At 43.1% G+C, this 19884-nt stretch overlaps 1 protein-coding gene across 1 annotated transcript in view; it reads left to right on the forward strand.

Annotated features, from left to right (window-relative positions):
* The first annotated feature begins 448 nt into the window (after nucleotides 1-448).
* The window catches only part of GCLC (glutamate-cysteine ligase catalytic subunit), a 189302-nt gene continuing 169866 nt past the window's right edge, over nucleotides 449-19884 (forward strand). The window contains exon 1 of the mRNA XM_029595713.1: nucleotides 449-1031. Within this exon, the coding sequence (XP_029451573.1) occupies nucleotides 882-1031 (150 nt within the window). The 5' untranslated portion in view covers nucleotides 449-881. The remainder of the gene's footprint in view (nucleotides 1032-19884) is intronic.

Below are 19884 nucleotides of genomic sequence, written 5' to 3' on the forward strand. Positions count from 1 at the left end.
ATAAAATGGCCACGTTCCTGGGCATGGTCCAACGAACACACGCACATGTGCACTGGTATTAAAATTCCGAGTCAGTTGTGTTATATACAAAAATGTATGTCATTTAAGCCTGATTCACTAAGCTTTGTCCCCTCAGAGAACCGGGAGAAAAGCCTTAGTAAATCAAGCTTTAAGTGTAGTTTTAAATAAATGTAACTTCTATCAGGATTCTTCATTATGCGAAGCTATATTTTAAAATATAGACAAAACTCGGCTGGTGGTGAAAGTTGATCTTGTGAAGGCTTTCTACCCTCATCTTCGGGAGCTGCGTCTAGCTATTGGTACAAGGGGTGGCGAGGGAGATGCACACAAGGGAAAGTGCTGAGTCACTGAGAAGGCGTGACGTCTCCGTGCACGGTGTGGGGTTGTGACGCGCTGCGTTCTTCTCGCCCCGCCCCGCCCTGTATAACAGCAGCGGTTGTGGGAGCGGGTTTGTGACTGAACTCGCCGGTAGTGTGGCGGCCATAACAACTGTAGCAGGTGGACGGCTCTTTTTTTTTACTTTAATCCGAGGATCAAAATATTCAGAGGAAGCAGGGAAGGACGTAACGGCGCTGCTCTTCCGCCTTGCCGCGCGATTAGAAAAGTGGCAGAGGGCTCCAGCATCAGTAGCATCTCGTCTTTCTCTCTCTCTCTCTCACGAGTGGCAGGGGAGCGAGAGCACCGCTTCTCTCACGGTGCCGGCGAGGAGCCGCACGGGGGTTCTCCCGAGTCCTAGCTAGTGTAGGAAACCAAAGCTTTACCTCCCCAAAAGGGGAGAGGCGGAGAGCAAGACGCGGCGCTGCTGCCGTTTCATTGCCGGTGCCGGGAAGCGGCGAAGCCGACTCGGTCCGCTGTTCGCCATGGGCCTGCTAACCAAGGGGTCGCCGCTGAGCTGGGAGGAGACGAAGAAATACGCGGACCATGTCCGGAAACACGGTATCCTTCAGTTCCTCAATATCTACCACAAGGTGAAGGAGCGCCAGAAGGACGTGCTGAAGTGGGGTGATGAGGTGAGTTGAGGCGCCGGCAGTCATGACAGAGATCTGACATGTCTAATCGAGGCTGCTTTACGGCGTAGAGCGCGCAGAGCCCGTACCTAACCTAACCGCGGGTGGGAGGGGGGGAGCTAGGAGCCGCACGTGCCAGGAGCCGACGCAGCTTCATTCATGTAAATACAAGGCCTGTGGAAGGCACGTGACACTTGAGCGCGGGATGGGCTGCGCGGCCGGCAGAGAGATCACTCTTCCTTCCCTCCCCCTTTCTCTTCTGAGCTGCTGTGATCATTACGATAGGTAAAGATGTGTATGAACTGTTTAAGATCCTATTGAATTTTTTTGTTTTGTTTTTAAACGTGCCTAGGATTGGGACGGTTACTAGTATGTTATATAACAGAAAATCATTTTATAAGTATATCTGGGAGCGTATGAGTAATCACCCTGAGACTGGAGAGGTTAGTGGGTTTTTCTGCCCCTCCCCCACTTTTGTCTTTGATCCAACTCCATCAGTTTCTAACCCAGTGTTTTCCAACCTTTGTCATTTAAGATATGCCTACATTTAACAAGAATGTTGTGAGACACACCATCCTCTCCAGTGTGGTTATGGAGCAGACTCGTATTGCTACAAGATGTTAGGGAAGCACTGAAAGCCCCCCCCCGTCTTCTGAATTTTAAAACAAAAGGGGACGGGAGTGCGTTCATGAACACATTACAGTGCACCAGTATCCATGCGATAGTTACTGTTCATTGTAAACCGGGGTGATATGTATATTATACAGGAACCTCCGGTATATAAACCCATAAATAAATAAATAAAAGAGAGAAGGGAGAAGTCAGTGTGGGGTGGGCAGTTGGCTGGAGGTAGTTACCTTGGGTTCAAACACATGATTGCCAAAGCTCCTCTGCTGACACAGGCCGATGCAATAAAGTGCGTGCAAAAAACCTGCGTCCAAATGGATGCACATGTTTTGAATGTGAGCACAATCACCTCTTCTGGATGTTTGATGCAATAGGCAAATGAGCCGCCATACTAAAACGGATAAACTGTGCGGCAATGGCATCTGGTGCTCAGGAGATGTGGCTGTTTGGTTAGGAAAACAGATGCTGAATTAATGAGCATCTGTTTTCTTAACCTGACAACCGGCAAGAACTTCCTTTTTTTTTTTTTTTTCTTGCTGTTTCCTGTGGCTCTTCCTACTTACTATGGGGATGATTCTAAGTAGGAGGAATCACAGAGGCTAACATTAAGTTTTCCATGTTAAGATGTGTGTCGAGCACATGGATTGGAGGCAATAGCCTCATCTACGTCTATTTTCTAGTCCTGGGGGAATTCTGCGGAGCGCAGAACTTAGAGAACTCCCCACCAGTGCAGAAAAAAATGGCAGAAGAGACCCTGGTATGCCTCAAATGGAGCATGCTCCGTTCGTGGCGAAGAGGAAGGGCCTGGCGAACTGTTCGCAGTGAAGGGGAAGGCCCCTGCGTGTTGTGCTCTGCTGGCGGAGAAGAGGAATGCCCCACTGAAAGTGTGGGGGGGGGGGGGGGGAGAGAGAGCAGGAGGATGAGCAGGAGCGTGTGAGAGAGGAGGGGTGAGAAAGCAGGGTGTGTGTGAGAGACCAGGGAGGGTAAACAAGGGGGGGTACTTTGAGTGTGGGTGCCAGAGAGGAGCCTATATGAGGAGATTGTGAAGGGGGGTGTGTGTGTGTGTGTGAGATTGGGAGCTGGTGTGTATGAAAAAGGGATCGTGTGTTTGAGGGTGCTAGCCTGTGTGAAGGGATTGTGTGTGTGAGAGAGAGAGAGACAAACAATAGGTAGCCTGTGTGTGGATGTGTATGCAAGAGAGAGAGCCCCTGTATTGAGGGGATGGGCATGAGTGAGGGAGCCTGTATGAGGATGTGTGTATGTGCACCAGAGAGAGGGAGTGACAGAGGGTGTCTGTGTGAGGGGCAGTACTGAGAACAGGGTCAAACTCTGGGAGTGGCGATAGTGGAAGGTGTTGAGCCTAGTGGTGGAGGGGAAAGATACTGGTAGGTGGAGGAGTTGGGGCCTGAGAGGGCAAAGTGGTCAGGGGAGTAGGGAGAGTGAGTGGAAGGAACACTTACAGTGAATTTCTAGGGAAATTCTACTCAAAATATTTAAAATTCTGCATCTCTAAACTTTCTGTATTAATTTAAATTGTAATTACTTAAACTGTCATGTAAATTTTTATTTTGACCAGTCTAAAGTTTGCAGAATTCTAAGTTTTTATGTACAGAATTTTAAATTTTTTTGTGCAGAATTCCCCAGGAGTAAACTTGCATGTGAATAGCGCTGTTAGCTACGTGCTGTTTTGGACATGCTAATCCCCTTATTGCATTGAATATTAGCCTAGCGCATTCAAAATAAGAGTTCAATTGCTTGTTATACTGTACGCAAGACTCAGCACACAATATTGTGTTGGCCTGAGAGTAAGATGCATCCAGTGCTCAGAGCACACTATCCCTGTTTATCTTAGCCTGGGGATAAGATAGAGGCTCAGAGAAGATAAGAACATGCTTTGTGTGCCACACGAAAGTGGGACCAGGATATCAGTGTCTTGCAAGCTGGCCATTAATTGACACACTCCAGGACTCAGCTGTAGTTAGAATCATGCATGATTACACATGGAGCTCCTTTTTGAGAACTACATGTGTCTTATTGCTGTGAGGTGCTTAGAGCAGAGCCCCAGGTGCTGGCCTGGATCTCAACATCAGGCAGTAGTGACTTTTGTGGCATATCTGATCAGGTCTGAAGGCAAGGCAGAGTGCCATGGCATACTGGTTGGGAAACACTGCTCAAACCTATTTATTAGCTACTGCCACTACTACCTCCTTCTTGGCACCTGCAGGTAACAGCCACTTCCCTCTCTGGCCTGCGAGATCCCATACTATCTCCTGCACCTGGCTTTCAGATGTTTCCCATGTTTTTCCTGTGACCCAGTAATATACCAAGAAGCGCCTATATTTTGTGAAAACCAGAAAGTTTCCAGGTATGCTTATGAGAGACATTTAATATCATGCATGACAGTTAACATGATTTTTACTAGTATATTTTCCAAGCTTCAGAAAACCCTATATATGTGGTTCAGCTGCAATGAAAGCATTTGTTCTCAGTTTAAAGAAAAGTGTCCATCTCTGTACTTATTTTAATCCCTGTTTCTTTGTACAGTTTGTTACATGCAAACATGTCTTAAGCTATAGTCCAAGCAATACATTTAACCAAAAGGAAGTTTTCTGAAGTTGGTGATTACATCATTTATTTATAATACTTACCGTATTTTTTGCGCCATAAGATGCACTTTTTCCCCCCCAAATGTGGGGAGAAAAGGTCTGTGGCGTCTTATGGAGCGAATATAAAAAACAAAAAAAACCCCCATTCCAACCCTTTAAAGTTAATTAACTACAACCCTCCACCCTCCTGATTTCTTCCCCCCCCCCCCCCCCCAAGACTTGCCAAAAGTCCCTGGTGGTCCAGTGGGGGTGCAGGAGTGATCTCCTGCACGTGGGCCGTTGACTGCCAGTATTCAAAATGATGCCGATAGCCTTTACCCTTATGATGTCACAGGGGCTACCGGTGCCATTGGTTGGCCCCTGTGACATAGTAAGGGCAAAGGGCCGTCGGCACCATTTTGAATACTGGCAGCCGACAGCTCGAGTGCAGGAGATCACTCCCGCACCCCCGCTGGGGGAGATCAGGAGGGTGGAGGGTTGTAGTTAATTAACTTTAAAGGGTTGGGATGGGTTTTTTGTTTTGTTTTCTCAACAAAGAGAACGATAAACGTTTTCTGATCCGGGGAGTGGACAGAAATGCCTTCCCCCCCCCCCCCGACCCGAAAATGAAATGGGGACCAAAAAAAATGTTATGCCCTGCCCTAATTTGCTCCATCAGATGCCCAGGAACATAGCCGGTTTAGCACACCATTATTATTATTATTTTTTTTAATTTTTTTTTTTATTTTCCTGCTCTGAATCCTAGGTGATTTCTTATGGTCAGGTGCGTCTTATGGTGCAAAAAATACAGTATATTTCACATTATAACAAATTTTGTGCCAAGCAGTCATATAAAACATTCAACCTCATGCATATAAAATAAGACATACAAAACTTGACATCACATTAAAATGATTATGTATCTTACCCTATCAATAATTCTCAACAAATAAAATGGCCTTCATTCTAAAATTATCATAATCGGTGGCCACTTGAAGGTTGTCTGGGAGTGTGTTCCAAATAACTGGGCCAATAATTGAAAAGCCTTTGTCCAAATGACTTGCAAATGAGCAGACTTTATAGATGGTACAAGGAGTAAATCTTTGCCAGTTGAACAAAGGGACTATAAATACGGTATGAAGTAAGAAAACTAGCAAGGTAACATGAACTATCCCATTCAGAAGCCTTAAAAAATTTAAAAATCTTAATTCTAAAGTTTGGCAACCAATGAAGCGTTTTCAGCATAGAAGTTGCATGTTCCTGAGTTGGATGTGCTAATAGTAAACACGCTGGTGTTTTGCTTCAGCTGTAGCATTTCTAACTGACAACTAGGTAAACCCATATATAAAGAATTACAGTAGTCCATAAGAACATAAATAAGACTTGCCATACCAGTTCAGGCCAAGAGTCCAAGTCCAGTATCCTATTTCCAACAGTGGCCAATCTAGATGGCAAGTACCTGGCAGGAGCCAAAGGAATAGACAGAATAAGCAATGGATATTTGCAATTTCACTAGGTGGCAGAACTCTCTAAGATCATCCCAAGTCTTTTGGTGAGATGTTCCTTCCTGCACATTCCCCTGCCTTATCGAGGCTCCTCAGTCCATTTTTTTTCCGCACAACTGACTTCACACGGAGCTCTCCTCTCCTGAGGAAAACAGTTTGAGGAAAAAACTTTGAAGAAAAAAAAAAATTGAAAATTACTACACAGAACGCTTTAACTTAAAGATGCCTCGTCCAGGCTTTAAGTTTTGCAACTGTGGGAAGATCATGTCTGTAACTGATAGACATCAGTTCTGCTACCTCTGCCTCTGTCCTAGACACGACCAGGCAAATTGCAGGGACTGCAGATGTATGTCCCCACCGGCATAGCGGCAGAGAGCTGCGTGTATCACCAAACTCAGGAAGCATCTGGGCTCGTATGCCCCCTCTGAGGTGTCAGCCAGGTCATCCCCGGGACCGAAGATGACCCCCAAGGCCCAAACCCATTGAAGGGCTACCTCTGTGGGACTCTCCAGGTCCGAAAGACACAAAAATCTAAAATCCCATTGACACAGGGTGCGGGAGATGCGCCGCGGGCACAATCTGCGTCAGGACATCGTGGCGTCGATGCGTCAACGTTCCGACGCATCAGATGAGCGCCGGCACACCGATGCATCGACGCTGCGTCGAAGCCGAAATTAACCGACACATTACTAATGCAGTCCAGCGCACAGCTTTTTCAGTAGACGCTACTGACGCATCCGGTGAAGAAGCATCCTACTGGTCCATTAAAGACAGAGGAGTCCTTCACTACTAGTGGGAGACTTAGAAGATAGTCCGTCCCCTCCACGGCTATCAGGATTCTCTTCTCCATCTTCTGACGTTTTCTCCGGACTTTCTGTGGCCTCTCATCACCGCAGCAGCTCAGTAACAGGATCCACTTCATCCCAAAATAGTCTACTCAGCGAAGGACGTCAGCCACCCGAGAGGACCAGACACTGACATCCTCAAGGCAGCTATTTTACCGTCTGATCACCAACGGGATCCAAAACCATCCACTTCAACTTCTGTGTCTGACACTATTTGGTTGTGGTGAAAAAAGGCGAAGAAAACAAGACTCCTCTTGCATACTCTGCCAGGGAAAGACTACTGTTTCTTCAGGGAAAAATCTTTCAGGGCACTATGCTGACTGCAAGAATCTCCCATCAATTTTATATTGTCCAGTACATTTACAAATGTATTAAAACAAAACCCTTAAGCCTTTTATAAAATTGGACACAGGAGAGCAATTTTCTCCTCCCCATTCTATGATCTAAAGGAAGTGATTCGTCATCTGCTTAGAATTCTTTACAAATTGTTTGAAATAATGGCAAGGACTTTAGCAGTTTCCATCGATGAGGTGTATATGGCCTGGCTAACAGCGAGCTTGATAAAAGGATGTACATGAAAAACTGGCTGACTTTCCCTGTTTTGGGAGGTTATTTTTTTTGTGAAAAGTTGTCACTCAGATAAAAACAAAACTTCACGGTGCAGCCTCTATCCACCTCAGCAGGTTTGTACCTACTACCCAGAAGGCCTTAGGTATTCTACAAAAGATTGTATTATCCAAGACGATCTTTTTGACCCTACCAACAATATAGTCTTCTGCCCCTCCAGCTACAAAGACAACCAGCCCTCTCATGGAGGTCTCGAATCACAATGGAAACAACTCCTGCATCCCCTAGTCCTTCTGTGCCACTTGGCTGCAAGCATTCATGTGGTTCCTCTAACCCTTCTGCATATGAGACATCGCCATTAGGGTCTCAGATCAGTGGTACCAACTCCTGCATCCCCTTTCATGAAAGTTTCCATCACTCCTCAAATGAAAACAGAAATGTGAGGTGCTCCAGGTTAACAGACTAAAACAAAAACACAGCAGCAATCCAGCAAACTGGAACAGAGTTTTTGACAAGACTTGACACTTATTGTATCACAAAGGCTGGAACGAAGATCCAGCTTTCCTTTTGGAAACTGGAGGGTGGCCAATGTAACCCCAATATTTAAAAAAGGCTCCAGGGGCGATCCGGGTAACTATAGACCAGTGAGCCTGACTTCAGTGCCGGGAAAAATAGTGGAAACTATTCTCAAGAACAAAATTGTAAAGCATATAGAAAGACATGATTTAATGGAACATAGTCAACATGGATTTACCCAAGGGAAGTCTTGCCTAACAAATCTGCTTCATTTTTTTGAAGGGGTTAATAAACATGTGGATAAAGGTGAACCGGTAGATGTAGTGTATTTGGATTTTCAGAAGGCGTTTGACAAAGTCCCTCATGAGAGGCTTCTATGAAAACCAAAAAGTCATGGGATAGGAGGCAATGTCCTTTCGTGGATTACAAGATGGTTAAAAGACAGGAAACAGAGTAGGATTAAATGGTCAATTTTCTCAGTGGAAAAGGGTAAACAATGGAGTGCCTCAGGGATCTGTACTTGGACCGGTGCTTTTCAGTATATATATAAATGATCTGGAAAGGAATACGACGAGTGAGGTTATCAAATTTGCGGATGATACAAAATTATTCAGAGTAGTTAAATCACAAGCAGACTGTGATACATTGCAGGAGGACCTTGCAAGACTTGAAGATTGGGCATCCAACTGGCATATGAAATTTAATGTGGACAAGTGCAAGGTGTTGCATATAGGGAAAAATAACCGTTGCTGTAGTTACAAGATGTTAGGTTCCATATTAAGAGCTACCACCCAGGAAAAAGATGTAGGCATCATAGTGGATAATACTTTAAAATCGTCAGCTCAGTGTGCTGCAGCAGTCAAAAAAGCAAATAGAATGTTAGGAATTATTAGAAGGGAATGGTTAATAGAATGGAAAATGTCTTAATGCCTCTATATCACTCCATGGTGAGAACACACCTTGAATACTGTGTACAATTCTGGTCGCCGCATCTCAAAAAAGATATAGTTGCGATGGAGAAGGTACAGAGAAGGGCAAGCAAAATGATAAAGGGGATGTAACGGCTTCCCTATGAGGAAAGGCTGAAGAGGTTAGGGCTGTTCAGCTTGGAGAAGAGACGGCTGAGGGGGGATATGATAGAGGTCTTTAAGATCATGAGGTCTTGAACGAGTAGATGTGACTTGGTTATTTACACTTTCGAATAATAGAAGGACTAGGGGGCATTCCATGAAGTTAGCAAGTAGCACATTTTAAGACTAATCGGAGAAAATTCTTTTTCACTCAACACACAATAAAGCTCTGGAATTTGTTGCCAGAGGATGTGGTTAGTGCAGTTAGTGTAGCTGGGTTCAAAAAAGGTTTGGATAAGTTCTTGGAGGAGAAGTCCATTAATGGCTATTAATCAATTTTACTTAGGGAATAGCCACTGCTATTAATTACATCAGCCTCCAACATTCGCCGATTCAAGGGAAACCTTGTTCAGTGGTATTTCTTATGTTCGGTGGCTCTGTTCAAGGATAACCAATTTATGGTTATCCTGTTCATTCGCCCTATATATTTATTATTCATACTTTAGTACTTGTTTTCTTTTAATTTTTACTTATGAAATCCCTTCTCCCTGACTGTTTATCCGACCCACTTGTATATTCTTATGGTCATATACGTATCAAGGCTGCCGCCTCTGTCTCTTCTCATGGGGTTGGATCCGCCTGCCCGACATTGGCCATGTTTCGGCACTGTGTGCCTGCTTCAGGGGCTACAGGAGAGAAATCTACTGTGTCCAATCAGGGTTCACAGTGTCGACATATCTTCAAATAAATAAAATAAAATTTTTTTTTCCAATCTGCTTTAAGCTTAAATCCATTATCTATTATCTCCCACCCTCAAGTTATTAACACTTTTCCTGTTATACGTGTGCGCGTGGACGACGCCGTACATCTGTGTCTCGGGCATCTCTATCTATTCTGCCTGCTTTTGTACTCACCGCGGGTTCACACCCCCCTGTCTTACCCAAACCGAGGCTACCTCCGGTGCACTTAATTGCAATTACCTGTGTTGCCTATTGTCCTATTCCCATGTTCATATTCAGTTATAATATCCTCTTCTTTTTTTTTTTTTTTAGAATTTTTCTGTCCGTTTTTGTCTTTGGATCGCTAATATTTTATTGCTGTATTAATTGTTTGATACTTTCCTTCCGGCATTCAAAGCGGATTTGCTCACACAGTGGTCGGACCTGAGAGAGGCCCGTTGGTCTATTTCTTCATTTCTGTTCTATTATACTGCAGACCTGGTGGGGGACTGAACACTCCCACGTCCGCTCGCAGTCTTTGATCTCAATTAACACAATGATTTCTCGTGATTACATCAGTAGTATGGGATCTTCTTAGTGTTTGGGTAATTGCCAGGTTCTTGTGGCCTGGTTTTGGCCTCTGTTGGAAACAGGATACTGGGCTTGATGGACACTTGGTCTGACCCAGCATGGCAATTTCTTATGTTCTTAGGCATACTTCTTGATCCTACCTTCTATTTCAGGTTTCTTGACAAGTTGGGCATGGTACTCAAGCATTGATGTTTGTAAGGGCAAGGATCCTCGCACAAGTCTTTAGCCTCCCACAAATTTTGGAGATCCCACAGGACCCTCCAGCTATTGTAGCTTATGATATTCTGCAAGAGTTGCAAACAAGAATGTGGGAGAATGATTTCCTGCATCCCAGTAGTAAAGAAATTAGATCGGGTATAAACTGGGACCTTCGTTAACTTTGTTTTTTGTTTTTCCGGGGAATTTCTCACTACTTATGAACAAAAATAGAAAAATCAGTGGGCAGCTCCATTTTTTTCTTTTGTTTTTTGCTGAGTTTTGCTCCCATTTTTGTTATGTGGTGAGAGTCTTAAAATAAAAACTGAAAGCGAAGATTCCTAAGTAGAGTACAGAAATGCCTTGGTTTTGGGATTGTTCAACTGATCAGTGAAGCAGTTGTATTAGCTCTTAAAAGCTGGGAAGGATCCCTGGCTACTGGACAACTTTGGTGCAAAAGTATTCCAGGAATCCAGGCACAAAGGAACTGAAATGAAATTTCAGACCTATTAGTAAAAATTTATAATCTATCATTAAAATCATCCATTGTACCTGAAGACGGGAGGGTGGCTAATTTAACCCCAATGTTTAAAAAGGGCTCCAGGGCAATCTGGGAAACTACAGACCAGTTAGCCTGACTTCAGTGCCAGGAAAAAGTGGAAAGTGTTCTAAATATCAAAATCACAGAACATATAGAAACACATGGTTTAATGGAACAAAGTCAGCTTGGCTTTACCCAAGGCAAGTCTTGCCTCACAAATCTGATTCACTTAAGGAGTTAATAAATATGTAGATAAAGGTGAACCGGTAGATGTAGTATATTTGGATTTTCAGAAGGCGTTTGACAAAGCTCCTCATGAGAGGCTTCTAGGAAAAGTAAAAAGTCATGGGATAGGTGGCGATGTCCTTTTGTGGATTGCAAACTGGCTAAAAGACAGGAAACAGAGAGTAGGATTAAATGGACAATTTTCTCAGTGGAAGGGAGTAGGTAGTGGAGTGGCTCAGGGATCTGTATTGGGACCCTTACTTTTCAATATATTTATAAATGATCTGGAAAGAAATACGACGAGTGAGTAATCAAATTTGCAGATACACAATTGTTCAGAGTAGTTAAATCACAAGCAGATTGTGATAAATTGCAGGAAGACCTTGTGAGACTGGAAAATTGGGCATCCAAATGGCAGATGAAATTTAATGTGGATAAGTGCAAGGTGATGCATATAGGGAAAAATAACCCATGCTATAGTTACACAATGTTAGGTTCCATATTAGGAGCTACCACCTAAGAAAGAGATCTAGGCATCATAGTGGATAACACATTGAAATTGGTTCAGTGTGCTATGGCAGTCAAAAAAGCAAACAATGTTGGGAATTATTAGAAAGGGAATGGTGAATAAAATGGAAAATGTCATAATGCCTCTGTATCGCTCCTTGGTGAGACCGCACCTTGAATACTGTGTGCAATTCTGGTCGCCACATCTCAAAAAAGATAGCTGCGATGGAGAAGGTACAGAGAAGGGTGATCAAAATGATAAAGGGAATGGAACAGCTCCCCTATGAGGAAAGACTAAAGAGGTTAGGACTTTTCAGCTTGGAGAAGAGACAGCTGAGGGGGGATTTGATAGAGGTGTTTAAAATCAGGAGAGGTCTAGAACGGGTAGATGTGAATCGGTTATTTACTCTTTCGGATAATAGACTAGGGGGCACTCCATGAAGTTACTATGTAGCACATTTAAAACTAATTGGAGAAAGTTCTTTTTCATTCAATGCACAATTAAACTCTGGAATTTGTTGAAGGAGGATGTGGTTAGTGTAGCTGTGCTTAAAGGATTGGATACATTCTTGGAGAAGTCATTACCTGCTATTAATTAAGTTGACTTAGAAAATAGCCACTGCTATTACTAGCAACAGTAGTGTGGCATAGACTTAGTTTTGGGTACTTGTCAGGTTCTTATGGCCTGGATTGGCCACTGTTGGAAACAGGATGCTGGGCTTGATGGACCCTTGGTTTGCCCCAGTATGGCATGTAATTATGTTCAATCACTCATACAAATTAACCTCCAGTAGAAATTTTTTTTATCTTTTAGTAGATAATTTGTAGGACCTTCATGACCTCAGCTTGCAAATGGCAACAAGCTGTATAGACCTCTGGTCCAACTTTATTATAATTTATTTTCAAACTCACTCTGAGTAAAGAACTTTTTATGTAGATTTTTATTTATTTATTTGTTTTTATGTAAAAAGTCATGAAAGTCCCCGGGGCAAGTAGATCACATACTATAACTTCACCCAAGTACGAGAGCAAAAACGTATCAAACACTTAACTTAAATGTCCAATATGTACATCACCCCCATCATGTTCATTTTTTTTTTTTCCAAATTATGTTTATTGTATTTGGACATACAAAATTAACATCATAACAAGAAGTAACTGTTACATCGGAACAGTTAAAGAACGAGTCAACAAATATTGAAAAGCGGGAAAGGAAGGAATTCATATACCTTGAGGATATGTCTAGAAGAGGCATGGATGTTACCTCATCTGCAAATCACACGATAAAACATGTCCTATATAAACATTACTCTATTGACCATTGAAGCGTAGGATGTTAACCATACATTTGATTGAAACATTAAACATGAATAACTTCAATTACCCCAATATAGACTGGGTAAATGTATCATCGGGTCATGCTAGAGAGATAATGTTCCTGGATGGAATAAATGATAGCTTTATGGAGCAATTGGTTCAGGAACCGACGAGAGAGGGAGCAATTTTAGATCTAATTCTCAGTGGAGCACAGGACTTGGTGAGAGAGGTAACGGTGGTGGGGCCGCTTGGCAATAGTGATCATAATATGATCAAATTTGATTTAATGACTGGAAAAGGAACAGTGTGCAAATCCAAGGCTCTCGTGCAAAACTTTCAAAAGGGAAACTTTGATAAAATGAGAAAAATTGTTAGAAAAAAACTGAAAGGAGCAGCTACAAAAGTAAAAAATGTCCAAGAGGCGTGGTCATTGTTAAAAAATACCATTCTAGAAGCACAGTCCAGATGTATTCCACACATTAAGAAAGGTGGAAAGAAGGCAAAACGATTACCGGCATGGTTAAAAGGGGAGGTGAAAGAAGCTATTTTAGCCAAAAGATCTTCATTCAAAAATTGGAAGAAGGATCCAACAGAAGAAAATAGGATAAAGCATAAACATTGGCAAGTTAAATGTAAGACATTGATAAGACAGGCTAAGAGAGAATTTGAAAAGAAGTTGGCTGTAGAGGCAAAAACTCACAGTAAAAACTTTTTTAAATATATCCGAAGCAGAAAGCCTGTGAGGGAGTCAGTTGGACCGTTAGATGATTGAGGGGTTAAAGGGGCACTTAGAGAAGATAAGGCCATCGCGGAAAGATTAAATGATTTCTTTGCTTCGGTGTTTACTGAAGAGGATGTTGGGGAGGTACCCGTAATGGAGAAGGTTTTCATGGGTAATGATTCAGATGGACTGAATCAAATCACGGTGAACCTAGAAGATGTGGTAGGCCTGATTGACAAACTGAAGAGTAGTAAATCACCTGGACCGGATGGTATACACCCCAGAGTTCTGAAGGAACTAAAAAATGAAATTTCAGACCTATTAGTAAAAATTTGTAACTTATCATTAAAATCATCCATTGTACCTGAAGACTGGAGGATAGCAAATGTAACCCCAATATTTAAAAAGGGCTCCAGGGGCGATCCGGGAAACTACAGACCGGTTAGCCTGACTTCAGTGCCAGGAAAAATAGTGGAAAGTGTTTTAAACATCAAAATCACAGAACATATAGAAAGACATGGTTTAATGGAACAAAGTCAGCATGGCTTTACCCAGGGCAAGTCTTGCCTCACAAATCTGCTTCACTTTTTTGAAGGAGTTAATAAACATGTGGATAAAGGTGAACCGGTAGATATAGTATGCTTGGATTTTCAGAAGGCGTTTGACAAAGTTCCTCATGAGAGGCTTCTAGGAAAAGTAAAAAGTCATGGGATAGGTGGCGATGTCCTTTCGTGGATTGCAAACTGGCTAAAAGACAGGAAACAGAGTAGGATTAAATGGACAATTTTCTCAGTGGAAGGGAGTGGACAGTGGAGTGCTGCAGGGATCTGTATTGGGACCCTTACTGTTCAATATATTTATAAATGATCTGGAAAGAAATACGACGAGTGAGATAATCAAATTTGCAGATGACACAAAATTGTTCAGAGTAGTTAAATCACAAGCAGATTGTGATAAATTGCAGGAAGACCTTGTGAGACTGGAAAATTGGGCATCCAAATGGCAGATGAAATTTAATGTGGATAAGTGCAAGGTGATGCATATAGGGAAAAATAACCCATGCTATAATTACACGATGTTGGGTTCCATATTAGGTGCTACAACCCAAGAAAGAGATCTAGGTGTCATAGTGGATAACACATTGAAATCGTCGGTTCAGTGTCCCGCGGCAGTCAAAAAAAGCAAACAATGTTGGGAATTATTAGAAAGGGAATGGTGAATAAAATGGAAAATGTCATAATGCCTCTGTATCGTTCCATGGTGAGACCGCACCTTGAATACTGTGTGCAATTCTGGTCGCCGCATCTCAAAGATATAATTGCGATGGGGAATGGAACAACTCCCCTATGAGGAAAGACTAAAGAGGTTAGGACTTTTCAGCTTGGAGAAGAGACGACTGAGGGGGGATATGATAGAGGTGTTTAAAATCATGAGAGGTCTAGAACGGGTAGATGTGAATCGGTTATTTACTCTTTCGGATAGTAGAAAGACTAGGGGGCACTCCATGAAGTTAGCATGGGGCACATTTAAAACTAATCGGAGAAAGTTCTTTTTTACTCAACGCACAATTCAACTCTGGAATTTGTTGCCAGAGAATGTGGTTCGTGCAGTTAGTATAGCTGTGTTTAAAAAAGGATTGGATAAGTTCTTGGAGGAGAAGTCCATTACCTGCTATTAAGTTCACTTAGAGAATAGCCACTGCCATTAGCAATGGTTACATGGAATAGACTTAGTTTTTGGGTACTTGCCAGGTTCTTATGGCCTGGATTGGCCACTGTTGGAAACAGGATGCTGGGCTTGATGGACCCTTGGTCTGACCCAGTGTGGCATTTTCTTATGTTATGTTCATACACAGCCCCATTGTTTATGTGGGGGATCCCGTAACTTGCCAAGTCCAAATACATACGATTTTTCTTAGAATGTAGGTGCTAACCATCCTACTTATGTTACCCTATCCCCTCCCCGGGGTACAGTGCATTTGTGGTATGGTACTGAAGAAAATAAGACAAGTTATGAATGAGTGAACAAGCAAAAAAAAAAGTCAATAAGCTTACAGGGTACGTTGTGTGGGATCTGTAAGGGAGAAAACATCAGACAATCGGGTTCCCACATCATGAGGATATACCACAGGGAGAATACACATCCTGAATATGCATAACAGCGCCAGTGGTGTTCTGAACTGCAGCTCACAACCTGGAGAAAGATTACTCATGTTCATTCTCTAGGATGTAGAAGGCCCAGGTTGTATAGATGTTAAGAAAGGAGCCCACACTTGATCAACAGCAACCTTAGTAGAAGGGTGGTGGCGATGTAAATAGAGTTCGTGTGCACAGCCGAAGCATATGTTTAAACCAGTAATCCTTCACTGGGCCTTTAGTTTCCAGCCAGTAGGCTAAAATCGCCTTCTTGCCTATCATTGCGGCTTTGGCCAAAAATACCCTTAACCATTTAAACTTGGGGCCCTTCGCCAGACCCTCTGGCTGAACTCCAAACAGCCATAAGTGCGGTTCCAACGGTATGGGACCCTGCCAAATAGACACGCAAAAACTTTGTATGTCAGACCAAAAGGCTTGTATGACAGGGTATTCCCAGAACACATGAAAAAAAGTCCCTGGTGCCAGCTCACATTTTTTACATAATGGAGAGTCACAGAGATGAGCTCGCACTGGGGTTATAAACCCTTGCCACAGAAATTTATACGAGACTCTCAAGTCTTCAGTGACAGTGATAGATGGAATTTTGGAAAAACATTTAACAAAGTCCTCAAAAGATAATGAGAAAATAGGCCAATTCTCTCCCATCTAGTGTATAATCTTTTCAGGTTGAGATCTATAGAACCAGAACAAAGTTCTTTATAAAAAACCGAGATACTCTGCCTTTTGGCAGCCTTGCCTGTGAGAATGTTTCGCAACGCCTCAGTAATGGAGACTGACTGCCAATTTCTGCTATGTGAGTGCATGAAATGTCGGATTTGTATATAGGCAAATTTATCTGAATTCGGGAGTCTGAACTGCTGTTGGAGTTCAGAAAAACTATACAACTGACCAGTGAGAGGTTGAATCAATTGATAGATATATTTAAGTCCCAAGTTTCGCCATCGCTGCAAAGCGGCCCCACTAGTGCCTGGGGGAAAGTATGAATTATTAGTCAAGTTTAACAGAGGGGTAACCCCGTGTGGTTGCTTGAGCCTTTTACATAAGTGTAACCAAGCCTTCCTACAATTAGAAACCAGGAGATGACCTTTGAGCTGCTGTGGAACTTCATGTTCTGGCATATGTAAAAGGGAGTTTAGAGACGGTACCCCATACCATCCCCGCAATAAGGAGTACGGAACGTAGTGCGAGGTTTCAAATAGCCAATCCTGCAGAAATCTTAGTAAACAGGCAAAGTTGTATTGTGCCACATTTTTGTTTGGTTTGCTGTAAACTGGACAGGGGTATACGTGCCTTCCCCCCCCCCCCCCCCTACACACACACAAACTTCCCAAGCCCCTGGTCAAGCATATGAATATCCTGTGAGGAGAGCATGAGGGGGAGCATTTGTAAGACACAACCATTTGGGTAAAATCACCATCTGGTATAGATGTACTCTTCCTTTCAAAGACAGGGGTAGCATCCTCCAACGGCTAAACGTAGTGAGCATATATCACATAAGGGGTTGTATATTTAACTGGTAAATGTTACTTAAGTCACTTGATATTTTAACTCCTAAATATTTGATCTCCCCGGAAGCCCAGCGCAATGGGAACTGTCCTCTCCACTGTGGTTTAACGGTCACCAACTTCCATGGCTTCCGACTTATCCCTGTTTATTTTGAGACTTGCAAAGGAGCTAAACTGGTCTTGTATGGTTAACAGCCGATTTAGGGATACATAGGGTTGTGTCAAGAACACCAGGACATCGTCAGCAAAAGCTGCGACCTTAAACGTCTGTCGTGCTCTCTCAAAACCATGAATATACGGGTGTGCCACAATCCTTCGCAGAAGGGGATCAATGGTGAGAATGTACAAGAGGAGATAATGGACACCCTTGGTGAACTCCCCTCTGGATTGACACAGAGTTCGAGCTCACCCCGTTCACTATAATCTGGGTTTCGGGCATAGCGTAAAGCAAGTTAACATAATGTACAAAATCGCCTTCCAACCCATATCTATGCAGCACTGAAAAAATGTAAGACCAGGATACCCTATCAAACGCTTTCTCGGAATAAAATCAGATAACAAGCGCTGGTGTATCAGTTTGCTGACAAAACTGCATTGCTGAAAGGAGTTTAACAATATGGCTAGTGGCCGTACGTCCTTTTACAAAGCCCACTTGCTGTTCTGTGATCAGACAAGGGATGATCGCGGCCAGTCTGTCGGCTAGGACTTTAGCTAAAATTTTTAAATCGCTATTGAGTAGTGATATTGGTCTGTAGGATGCAGGTTTTTGGGGATCCTTCCTGGGTTTTGGGAGAACTGTGTGTGCTTTGTTAAATTCATGGGGAAAACAATCTTTTACGAGGCCCTCTTTATAAAAGTCTGTTAAAGGAGCAGCAATGTGCACTTTAAGCAATTTATAAAAATCATACGAAAATCCATCTGGGCCCAGTGACTTGCCAGAAGCCATGGAATTGATAACCCTAAGGACTTTGTAGGTTTGGATAGGCCGGTTTAGGAATTCCTTTTGTGACGTATTTATGCAAGGTAAACGCACGTTGGAAAAGAAGTCTTGTTCTATATGGTCTGGGGGAGTGGGGTCTGCCTTATACAGGTTGGAGTAAAAATCCCGGAAAACCTCCCCAATAGCACTGATATCCGACACTTGTTTTTCGTGAGCATTTTGCATGGCATAAATTAAGGATTTTGGTCGGATCGCCCGTATTACGGTAAGTTCGCCAGGGGCTTCCCCATTTTGTTACCATATTTAAAATAGTTGTGTTGTACCACCTGTAGGGATTTGCTCGCCCTTATATGCAGAATTGTATTCAGCTGACTGAGGACGCTAAAATAGACTTTTCTATTATCCACCGATGGATTAGAAAGCCAAGCTTTTCTAGCTTGTTTAGTAAGATTCCAGGTGTAAAATTTCTTTATTCAGCCATTTGTACCGGGCACTCTTGTATCCTATGATTTCGCCCCTTAAAACTGCCTTACCCACCTCCCAGTATAAATGTGGTGTACAAGAATGTTGGGCATTGTTCTTTGTGTAGTCCAGCCATTTATCCTTCAGAAATTTCTGGAAGTCCTTATCTTCCTTAAGGTCTGCAGGGAATTTCCAAATTTTTGGGCCTGTAGCCCTCTGACCTAAGCTAATACTCAGCGACATGGGAGTGATCGGAGATCACTGGGAGTTCAACGTCTGCCCTGACCACTCTCGGGAATGCTTCACAGGCTACCAAAATGTAGCCTATGTGGGTTGGAGTAAAAGGTATAATCTTTCTGTTGGGTGTAACGTTCTCCATATATCTATGACCCCGTCTGAGTACAGATCGTTTCTACGCCCTCCCCGCGCCCTACAGTCTGCTGCCCGCTTGTGTATGATCTATCCAGTGTGCTATCCAGGACACAATTGAAGTCTCCTGCGACCAGTAAAAGACCCTCCCTGTGTGTCAGTAACACTCCAGTAAGAGAATTCAGGAATTTCCGAGGGTAACTGGTAGGTGCATAAATACAGCATATGGTGACAGGTTGACCCTGCCATTTACCAATCACTAAAACATATCTGCCCTCCGGGTCTGAGAGAGCAAGTGAGCACAAAGTCAGTTGCCTTGTTAAGTATCGCTACACCCGCTTTCCTATGGTGGGCTTCGGCAAAAAAACAAGCTTTTACCCACTCCCTCTGTAACTTCAGAGTCTCCTTAGCAGTTGTTTTTAAGTGTGATTAAAACTTTTTTCCTCTTAATAGATGAACCTAAGCCATGTATATTCCAAGAAATCAGGCGAACCATAAAGCTAAACAAATGATATAAAAAAGACATACCGTTCCTATCTTATGGTCAGGGTAGGAGGTCCCAGCTCCCTCCCCCCTATACCCGTTCCCTGTAACCTTCAGAAAAATTTTTAGATCGACCCTGGGGTAGTCCTTCCCATGGGTCCAATCAAACACACTTGCATTCATTCCTGTCATCCTATTCACATAAATCAGAACCCATCAAAATATCGCGATCCAAGAGAAACCAACCATACCCCCCTACTTTTCATGAATAAAGAGTACACTCGGACCCACACCCCTAGATGTGGATCAAAGTCGGGAGGTCTGTATAGGGTGCATGGGTGCCACAGGCCAGATGTCATACTGAGCAGCCGAGCCGCTCCCCATCATCTCTGTCTCAAGTATATCTGTTC

Source organism: Rhinatrema bivittatum, chromosome 3, assembly GCF_901001135.1.
Source record: "Rhinatrema bivittatum chromosome 3, aRhiBiv1.1, whole genome shotgun sequence".
Lineage (NCBI taxonomy): Eukaryota > Metazoa > Chordata > Amphibia > Gymnophiona > Rhinatrematidae > Rhinatrema > Rhinatrema bivittatum.